Source organism: Dysidea avara, chromosome 1 (assembly GCF_963678975.1).
Source record: "Dysidea avara chromosome 1, odDysAvar1.4, whole genome shotgun sequence".
Lineage (NCBI taxonomy): Eukaryota > Metazoa > Porifera > Demospongiae > Dictyoceratida > Dysideidae > Dysidea > Dysidea avara.
The window spans coordinates 50,050,908-50,061,371 of NC_089272.1; the positions used below are offsets into that span (position 1 = coordinate 50,050,908).

The window sequence follows — 10,464 nt, forward strand, 5'->3', positions numbered from 1 at the left end:
GGAACATGCAAACTTTTTATTACATACCTCTATAAAATGGTCGATGACTCGATGGTAGTTGCTCCTATCACCTTGCAGTGACTTCCATTGGACTTGTCGTGAATTTTTGTATCAGGCAATATATGATTTACGTGAGTAAACCCACAATCAAAAGTAAGCATGTGGCAAGAATTATGAAACACGGAGACTTGACTTGTCGATGTTCATCACTTCATAATAAGTAAGCCACTGTAGTTACAGTGCTCCTCCAAGTAGCCCAGTGGACACACTTTTTAAATCTATGTGTGTTTGTAGGCTGTAAGAATCAAGTTATCTCACCTAGTGTCACCATGCGAGCCCATATTGTGTAAACATGCATTTTCGAAAAGCAGATTTAAGGGTTAACCTTGAAAAGAAATATTTAGGCTACACAGTAGTAATACCCCCCCACCTTTGATGTTGGCCATGAAAAACAAATTTATAAGGTGTCTGTATAAGGAATAAGGCGTCTGCTCTAGTACATTGCCTGCCTTATGATCTCAGGGTGGTTGACGATCCACAAAAGTTGGATTTCCTACCAAGAGTGTACCTTGACCCTTGACTTCTACATACAACAAAAACTTAAATGAAAATTTCAACAATTTGTTTGGATAAAAGCAACTATTAAACTTTCTTGCTGTAAAGTTTCCCACCCAAAACTTCTTTTTCCTAGGAGCTTCGGTGATTATATCAGACCATGTATGGAATTATTGGTAAACACCACTTGTCACCCTTAATCGATCACAAACCTTAATGCACTAGTTTGTAATGTACCGGACAGTAAAATCAGCCACGTCTCAGGATATTAAACTAAAATTTTAACACAAGATAAGCACCCAATACCTCATTTAAGCTATTAAACAGAAAATAAACCAAAAAGGTAGGTTTCCAAGATCACGTTACAATTATTGAATGTAAAAGTGCTACTTGAGATGATGCTTGTACTGTCCTATGCCAAAAATCCCTTGTTTAAAGGATGAAGATCGTACAATACAGGATACATTAGAGTGACACCTCCTTGACAGTAGGTAGTATAGGCATGCTGTCTACTTCTAATAACGATACAGTCGAGTCCTTTGTGGAGACTTAAACCCATATGCATGCCATACAATGGTGATGGGGTAAGGTAGAGGTTTAACCAGTTTGTATACAACGCATTTATTGCTCTTTCTACTCCACAACCCACATTTTAAAAAAAGCTGGTAGCCAATACTACTGGATTTATTTTTTTGCGTGATTTTAAAAAAAAAATATAACAAGTAAATAAACAAGAAACAGCAATTGAAGTACATGTGATGGAAGCATGCACCTGACCCTCACACATTGCAAGGTCAAGTGCTGCGATAGTAACTGGACTGGCAGGGTTACAGTAAAGAAAAACTGGTGGAACATCTAATCCAGGACACTACACTACTGGTCTTTCGAAGCAGCAGGCAGAAATACTAACCTCTTGTAAGCAATACTAGCCGCACCTCCCATTCCCCCGAAAAGTAGAGAATACCAAAGGGGTGAAGGAGCCCATTTCAACATCACTCACTATAATATAGCTAAGATCAGACCGACTTCCTTCTTTTGTGTGTGGGTGGGGAATAAGTGATCTAGTACACTTCCCATAGAATTTCTGTGTAACGTTTCACCAACTCTATGGTGGGTGCTGATTGGCCACTTATTCCGCACTCACACACTAAGAAAAAATTCTGTCTGGTCTACGCAGGACTACCATAGCCACGCCAACTGGTGCGTTTTATTTAGAGAAAGTAGTCTGGTACCACACTAGCCTTTCAAAACAATATAATCTCAACGTGTGTATCTACTTATCCTACTTACCTTTAGTCCATTTGAGCAGTTTTCTCTGTGTGCTGATCACACCTTGGGGGTAGACTTGAGTTCTGGACAGAGCCTGGTACCACTACATCACGTGCGTACTGAATGAACGCTAAATTTTTAATTATTTGCCATGTCAGGAACAGAGGAAATTAACGCCTCGACGTGTTAACAAACTAGGTCAGCAGTGTTTATAAATTCTTAAACTTTGAGCATAGAAACTTATGCAATTGGAATTTGCGAATTCCAATTGCCTAATGTCCTAGTGACCAAACGATAAAGTAAATAGGCGCTTCGCGCGCTGCGCGCGCTGCGCGCGCGAAGCGCCTATTTACTTTACCGTTTGTAATATTAGACTTATAATTGGCCCCAAATTACACGGATCCTAGCTGAACTATGTCTGGTAGACTCATAATTTATGTACATACTGCATAGTGCTTAAAACAATGCTCATGCAGATATCTGACATTTTATTTCAAGCCAAACTTAGTGGTCGTCTGAGTATGTTCCATTTTGGTCGGACATACGTACTAATCCTTGTCTTATCATACTTTAATTTACTTAGAAAATTTACTCAGACAAAAATGCATATCACATTAATTTCAACAATGCTTCACAGTTTTTTTTATGTTTGATGTCTGAGCAATTTCAAATCTCTTATACAACATAGCTTTGTTCAAGTACAATCTCCCAGCATTCTTTTTTGCTACTTAGTCGACTGACTGCATGCGTAAAATATGAATATATAAATTTGTAAACCAGACGCATTAAACACATTTATCTGAGTCTTATACAAGCTCTGAATAATAAGTTACGTTGTACGTGTACTCAAATACAGGTAGATTTATCCTATTTAATTCTTTAGACTCACATTGATAACAGAAATGACTCCATTCGTCAATACATGCTTGAATATCTGTTGCCTAATTATCTTCCAACTATCTTTCCTTCTCTCCATACGTTGATGCCAATCTGATACTCTGGCTGATGACTGTCCTGACCTCAGCTCTTGCGAACTGTCATCATATAGTTGACTCAATCCTTCATTATCTGCAGTATTGCACATTATGGTGAAAAGGACTCTTGGACTATATCAACATGCACCTTTGCAATAAAGCTACGCATGTTTCCATATCACACAAACAAGAAAATCTCACAAAGTGACATTTTATAGAATCCAATGCAATGAATAGCACATGTACCAATCTCATGTAAGAAAGCCTGACTGTATTATAGTGGTACAAAGCAAGACCATTGCATGGGCAAGGTAAAAAAGGAAGCGTACTGTACTGTATTTCCATAACGTACAGTTAAAAACCATTCAGCTAAACTTGCTTACCACTTTGTGAAATTACTATACTTGCTATTATTCACATGACACAACAAATTAAAAACCTTGATCAATAGTTAGCCAACTAAACAGACAGAATACAGAATTCCTCTAAATATTAGCTATCAAGAGTGATATACTACAGAACCACAACTCCAAATGTCTATAGTAGCTACACTTAGTGACCACAAACCACACCATCCACATTGTAAGCTTGCTGAATGCTCAATTAATACAACCAAATTTTTATTTGCATAATTTCATGAAAGGCTGCACCTACAAAACAGTTCATTATTTATTGAGCCTACAAGCTATACATTGTGCAATTTCTGATAATAAATGATAAAAGGAAAGGTGACAGTAGAAAAAATGCATACACAAAATTAATCATGGAACACAAAACAAAATAGTATTGTACCTTGTACAGCTCCATCTTCATGTTGGTATGTCTCATGATCTTCAGAATTGCTTTGCTGTGCATGGGTTGGTATCACTGCTACACATATGTACATAAAACCATACAGATGGTACATATATTATACGAGCATATAGCAGTATCTGTAATGCTGCTAAGATAATGCTGTGCAGTACTTTGTTTTTTTAGTAGTGTCTGTGCTGTATATAATGCTGCATGTACAGAATACATGTACACTAGGAACGACTATTTGACTACTAGGTCAAGTCAAACCACATCATACTGCGGTGTTGTTAGAGTCAGTGTTAATTTCATGCTATGCCCAGCAATTGGTGAGAAATAAAATGAAGAAGTACACTAACAATTGACAAGTGCACATCAGTGTTGAAACTGGGTTGGCTCACACTGGTCACATTTTATCTGAGTCATCTGGGTCAGACCTGGTTTATTAAATATCCAGGTTTGACCTGGATTAGATCACATGTGACACAAATTAATATGGAAGTGTAGGAACACATCGTACTTTGCATCTTAGCTTCTTTAGTGAGCCTCGCCCTTTTACAGGAATTTTGTGGAACTATATGTAAACATACATGAAGCCACACCCACTTATCAGTATGTCCAATGCACTCTGTAAGTATGCACAAATTTAGCTCCATTTACATTAATTTAGCCATGTCCACTAACTGACTGTTGTATGATTATAACATATGGAAATCCATGCATATGCTTATCAGTGCAAATTTACAAGGAGTCAAGCCTACTATTGAGTGTTTCTGCATGAATTATGATTGGGATTGCATACAATCCAGGTCAGTGGATCATCCGAGTCAGCAGTTATAGTGAGCCAGTTTTAACGCTGATGCACATTATATAGTGCTACATTGCACACTTCTGCTACTAACAAATCTAACATATATAGTGCTGCTATGCTGCATACATATCATTGCTAGAAGCATATAACCTTAAAACAAAACAGCGTACTGCCATCATTTCTTTCTAGAATAAAAACTCAAGGCTGGCATGTGCCTTTTCTGATTCCGACAATCTGCACTTTGCTTTTCTTTTCATCTTTAATTACACAGTCATCTTGTTCTTCTTCAAGCAAGGAAACCATACCGATGTGCTAATTTTTCATATTGACACCTTCTTAGTGGAGTGTATTTAGAAGTCACAAACTGTTTTAAGCGTTTAGCCACTACTGGTACAGTAAGAAGTGGTGCTGCGCTGATCAACCTATCAGACCGAGATTATGATTATTATTTTTCTAAGTTGCCATACCCACTGCAAATTCCACCACGCTTTAAAACAATCACAGTTAGCACAGCCTCCCACTCCTTCAAAGCATGGCGAGCATTCACTTGCACTGTAAAAGCAATAAATGGCTATCTGGATTATAGCTATTACAACATACCTATGTGGCAAAATCACTACTTTAGTGGTGAAAAATGGTGGTAATATGACAAAGTAGGGATTTTCCCACATAGGTATGTTGTAATAGCTTTCATCATTCATATAATTATCTTGTTTCACTGCTTTTTATCGCAGGAATCCTACTTCACTTTTCAAATTTATACAATATTCAACTAGTATATCTAGTGTAGGCATGCTACATTGCAAATAATGTATTATTCTGTAGTTGTAGATGTGTTGGGAAATTAATTGCAAGTATAGAATAGTTGAATTATATTTCTTATAAATACTGACCATGTTCTTAGTTCGCTCTAACTTATTTGTCTTGTACATGTGTTAGTTTAGTCCATAAAACAATATATAAAATATTTGTTAGGCCTCTAGCCTTGTGACCCTGTTTAGGTAGGCTGGCAGGCAGACAATTTTAGTATTTTTTAAAATTCAGTATTCGGCTTCCTGTAATTGTTTACTTGCTTTTAACACTTGATTTGATGCTAGATGCACTAAGACTTTTCCGTAAATGTGATTTTCATAGTGCATGATATTTCTAAGTTGGTTTTTGACAGCACTTTTTCTGGGCATGTGCCACTTTTGGGGGATATCTTACTTACACAGTACTATCGTACTGCTTGATAGATGCATTTACATGCATAGGATTTAATGCACTCCTGGGTGTAAATGGTGTATTATTGTTATCTCACCGTCACTATTATTGCTGGGACAACTGAAAGTCTTGCGACGACAAACATTATGTGTTTTCCTCAACATAGACCCACCACAGTATGTGTACTGCCTTCCATATGACTGTTTGGGTGGTCGACTTGGTGTTTTTTTCTTGCTAGAGCTTTCCAGCTGTAAATCAAGGTCTCTAGAGCAAAAACCAAAATTCAAAACATTTAAATGTGATTATGCAAATAAGTTTATCTAGTTCAACCAATGAACATGTCACAATAAAGTATACTTTCAATAGTATCTTGACATATAAGCTGCAATAAATTTGACTATACCACTGTGTCCAACTTAACAAGTAGTGGTACCATATGCAGCAGACGCCAAAATGTATACATGATTTTTACAAATCACTAGCTGACCTATTGAAAACCAAGCTTAATAGGAATTATAAATTTAACAAAAATAATAATAGTCCCTGAAACTTGATCTTCAAACAACTTGTGTAAGCTACAATAAATCTACACGTTGCCACATCAAGCAATGACATAACCAGTATACACTGTTACAAACTTTTGTATACCAGCTACCATGCACAGAAGTAATAGCTACATATCAACAATTACTTATCACCCTACAAACACAACACTGACATGTCTACATCTAAACTTGACCCGCTGAGGGAAAATCCGACTTGTTTGCACATTTCTAAAACTTCATTTTAATTGATTCTTTGTTATCTATAGGGTTGAAAACTAATGTGCTGTGATTTGTCTGGTAAATGCTTTTGGAGTTATAGCAATAGAAAGCTGGAAAAGCAAAATAATTGATTTGTACAGTGACTATGGAGAAAATAAATTACAGGCGCCTCATAACTCATGAAGGAAATGAGCTACGGAATTGCGATTTGTCTCATTGCGCTCATCATGAACTAGGAAATTCACCAAGGCACAGTGTTATGACTACAGCTTGTACTGTATATCATTCCATGTTTTTGAAGTTGAAGGCTGTTCAACCTTAAAAACAGGGACACACAAGTTATATTTTTACAATAACATACGTAAACAAACTTCAATAACTCATGTTTGCTTTATAGTACAGAAACAAAACAAAGATTTTCTTACTAGCCACGGAAAGGTAAATCCAATGGCATATCACAGTGGCGGATCTAGGAATTTATAAAGGGGGTTTCCAGTTTAGAAGGTGGAAATATATATTGACATGAGATACGTAAAAGTTTGCACTACATCGTCTGGTTTGGTAAGGTGAGACCATAAAAAAACAAAAAAAACAAAAAAAGGTCACAGCCTAGTAATAGTACATAAAATATATTAAATAACTTCCTACACACTACTTTAGTAGCTACTGTGACTGCTCTATTAGAGTATCTCGATCGAGACGCATGCCGCGATAATTAAAACATTTAATTGTTACGCAATCATTTTTCAAAGGGGGTTTCCGTGGAAACCTTTGAAACCCCCCTAAATCCGCCACTGTATCAGTTATAACAATTCTGTTATTGCTTTACTGTTTATTGAGTCACACTATCGTACTACAAGTTTTGACCCTCAGCACTACTCAAACTACACGAGGCTGGTTTTAATAGACTTCTTTTCTGGGTGGTGTGGAGTGCCCAAATGGCGGTTTCAGGCCTTGCGAAGGACATGGCTTGGCAAGAATCAGTGGTTTACTGGTGGACAGCCTTATAATGTTGGCCAGACGTGTTCTCTGTAGATTTTGCTACATATCAGCCACTAAGGAGCCAGCACAGCCCTGTAATCTCGTGTCTGGACTCCAATCGTGGTCTGCCTCCATTTTGAGGCCTATCTCTTGCCCTCCCCGCCACCCCCCAGCCTCCACCCCCCAGCCTCCACCCCTTTGTGAGTACTCGTGATACTACTTCGCTCGTCCAACTGCTCAGATTTTCTATCTTATTTGGCGGGAAACTGTACAAGCAGCTACAAGTACTGGAAGTGGCTTGAAAGGTAACAGATTGATGCATCTTTTGTGTAAATTTCATACGCGTGCTTGCTATCCTTGGAGAGTTATGCTGGCTTCAATTCTTTAAAACCGTTTATCTCGAAACTTCTAATGTGCGATTTGGATCGTTTTTCCAAAATCCAGTCACAATTGTTTGTGAAATTAACAACAAAATTCTGACAATAAAATGGGATAGTTAGTCCTATCGCAACTGTACGCCTCATCCTGGAAATTCAGAAGATTGTAATCAACTGAGATATAATGTCAAGATCTTACCAGGCCTCATTGTCCACGTACACTTGACAATTGAGAACTAAAGAACACACATAACATTATATAATTCCTCTGTCTATATAAACTTACTCCCTCGAACCTTGATCTTTACGTATGTACCACTGCTAGTGAGAGAACCGCATGCTATGACCAAGTACCCTGTACCTGTAAAATTGACAGGGCATCAAATACAATTCAGCTAAAAATCTGTCACTTTTTACGCAAATGACAGATTTGGGGATCTGAAAATTCATCACACCCTTGAGGTAATACAAAAATTTCTTAGTATAGCTACACACAGACTGACCTGAAGATCCACAACGTCCTTGATGTTACTACAGTCCACGCACACTAAGTCTTGGTGTACAGTCCATGCACACTTGGTGTACAGTACACGCACCATGCAAAACATTTGAAATACATAGGTGTATAACTGATGTATTATTATGATATACCCCAAGGATACACATAAGTGGCACATCTGTTATACACCATGGTTGTACCTGTGTATAGATACCATTTACACTACTATGTATAATATATGAGTATAATTGACTTATACACTACTGGTTAACCACGTGTATAACCTCTGTTTACATAAGTATAATATGTGACTGTCTCTGGGAAAACCGGTCTTATCGCCCATTTAAAAGTGTCGAGAAACGTCGGTTTTAAATATTCTGTGTGTTGTAGCTGGCCAATGGTGGTAGCTACGTATACCAAATTTTCACACGTTTCACAACAATTTCTTACCTTCCTAATCATCCACTGAAGAAGTAGTCAACAGCTAAGTTTCCCGCCATTTTAGATAGTTTTTAAACCGAGGTTGTCTGTATCAGGCGAGCTCCAGAAGGGGTCGGAGGCGGGGGCCCTGGAAGGCGGGCAAGATGGTGTTCAAAAATTGAAAAGAGACGTGCTAGGATGAATTAGGCCAAGTTATAGGCCATTCAGGGCTCAGAACTGGCTAAAATGAAAGGAAATTTACAGCACAGGTCATTGTCCAACACCACAGAGCTGTACAGCCACACACAGCCATCTCCTGGTCGGCCAGGGCTCCATCAAGACCCCAGACCACTCGTACGGCTCGCCACTGTGCTCTAGAAAAGCAGCCAGCAAAAGCAGACCACTTTACTCTGGTCAACTGTGGCAGTGAAACTTGATAGTACATTCATTAAACTTTGTGTTTGTGTGAAAAAATCAAACTTCCTGTCTTGGGCGATAAGAACGGTTTTCGTAGATCCAGTCACATATGTGCATATGTAAGAAATACATATTTGATATACTCACCAATGTATAATTGTGGTGTAACTCAATGTAGTATATCTGATGTGAATATCTTTACTATTATAAGATTAGAGGTTTCATATTAAAAAAATTAAAATTGTACAACATTGAGTAAACAACATGAAATGTGTCCAGTAGTGTTCACTTTGATAAAAGTAGCAGGTACATCATTCTTCTTCTTCTATATAGGTCTCATCATCAAACGACGTCTACAGACAAAAGAAATCACTTAACAATGATTCAAATGCTCTTAAGTGGCCTTACCAATGAAACGAAGCTGATAAATACACCAGATGTACATGTGTGGACATAATTCTTCTTCCTAGTTCACATCTCCTAAACTCCACACACTGTTCTACAATAGAAAAGGTGTATTCTCCAATAGACAACTATGAAAAGCTATTATAACTGTTCACTGCGTAAACACAGTTAACTCAATCATGATCATGTGCCTGGCATCTACACAACGAAGTATCAGTAGCATGTGATTCTACAATTCAGCCCTACAAAATGAATACTTTAAAATAGTTAGTCAGTAATACGACAACAGACATACCTGTAACTATATGAAATGCTGTGCAATCATAATAAGCAGCAGCAGTTCCATTGCCACTATCATTGAAAAGAAAAATTAAAGCTGGCAAGAAAGAAACACTACTGCTTACCAAGCTATTATTATGTCAGTGCATGATGCAGCAAACTATGCCGCCAAAGCAACTTCCATACAATACCTACATTGAAACATCAGCCCGTAAAACAGTATAGACAACAAGTAAACTAACAAACCTTTTAAATGTGCTTTTGTACCTAAAGACAAAACTACATAAACAGAAACTTTAATGAACCACACGCACAATTCATGTACGCTTACCGTGATACTAGTGGCGCACGACGCCTTGACCTAGTCTTGAGAGCGATACAACTACGCGCATCTAGCTAACACCTAAAAGATTAATATTTAGTACACCACGGCAATAAGAAGTGAACATTAATAGCTACACTGACTCACCTCTGGAGGCGGTGCTCACATAAAAGTGCCTCCGACCCGATAGAACTGTGCGCAATGAAACAAAGTATCATCGATAAAAACTCGGATGAAAAGAATTGCGCTAGACTTCACACACCGCTAGTCTGAGCTCTCGGCAAAAGAGGTCTAACCGCATCCGGTTGTAAAACTAGTGTTGCTTATAAATTCGGACACTTACGAATCACGTGATTTGATACTCTGGAAGAGCTCATCGTCCTAGACCACCGCGAA

At 37.9% G+C, this 10,464-nt stretch overlaps 1 protein-coding gene and 2 long non-coding RNA genes across 5 annotated transcripts in view; all 3 read right to left on the reverse strand.

The window, feature by feature from the left end:
• Nucleotides 1-2,037, reverse strand: part of LOC136267716 (uncharacterized) — a 5,247-nt gene extending 3,210 nt beyond the window's left edge. The window contains exon 1 of the long non-coding RNA XR_010706722.1: nucleotides 1,846-2,037. This is a non-coding gene — a long non-coding RNA (uncharacterized lncRNA). The remainder of the gene's footprint in view (nucleotides 1-1,845) is intronic.
• Nucleotides 1-6,356, reverse strand: part of LOC136267723 (uncharacterized) — a 26,344-nt gene extending 19,988 nt beyond the window's left edge. Inside the window, exons 1-4 of one of the 3 annotated variants that reach the window (XM_066062894.1) lie at nucleotides 6,008-6,353; nucleotides 5,702-5,868; nucleotides 3,591-3,668; nucleotides 2,714-2,892 (exon numbers count right to left, since the gene is read on the reverse strand). In XM_066062894.1, the coding sequence (XP_065918966.1) occupies nucleotides 2,714-2,892; nucleotides 3,591-3,668; nucleotides 5,702-5,768 (324 nt within the window). In that variant the 5' untranslated portion in view covers nucleotides 5,769-5,868; nucleotides 6,008-6,353. Of the gene's footprint in view, nucleotides 1-2,713; nucleotides 2,893-3,590; nucleotides 3,669-5,701 lie in introns of all 3 variants that reach the window. The other 2 variants (XM_066062903.1, XM_066062888.1) reach the window with 2 other exon arrangements.
• A 2,910-nt stretch (nucleotides 6,357-9,266) lies between these two features.
• On the reverse strand, nucleotides 9,267-10,421 carry LOC136267736 (uncharacterized). The gene is made up of 7 exons (XR_010706744.1): nucleotides 10,216-10,421; nucleotides 10,078-10,149; nucleotides 9,993-10,025; nucleotides 9,872-9,937; nucleotides 9,763-9,818; nucleotides 9,471-9,709; nucleotides 9,267-9,415 (listed from the first exon to the last, which is right to left on the reverse strand). It is a non-coding gene; the product is annotated as an uncharacterized lncRNA (long non-coding RNA).
• Nucleotides 10,422-10,464: the final 43 nt, after the last annotated feature.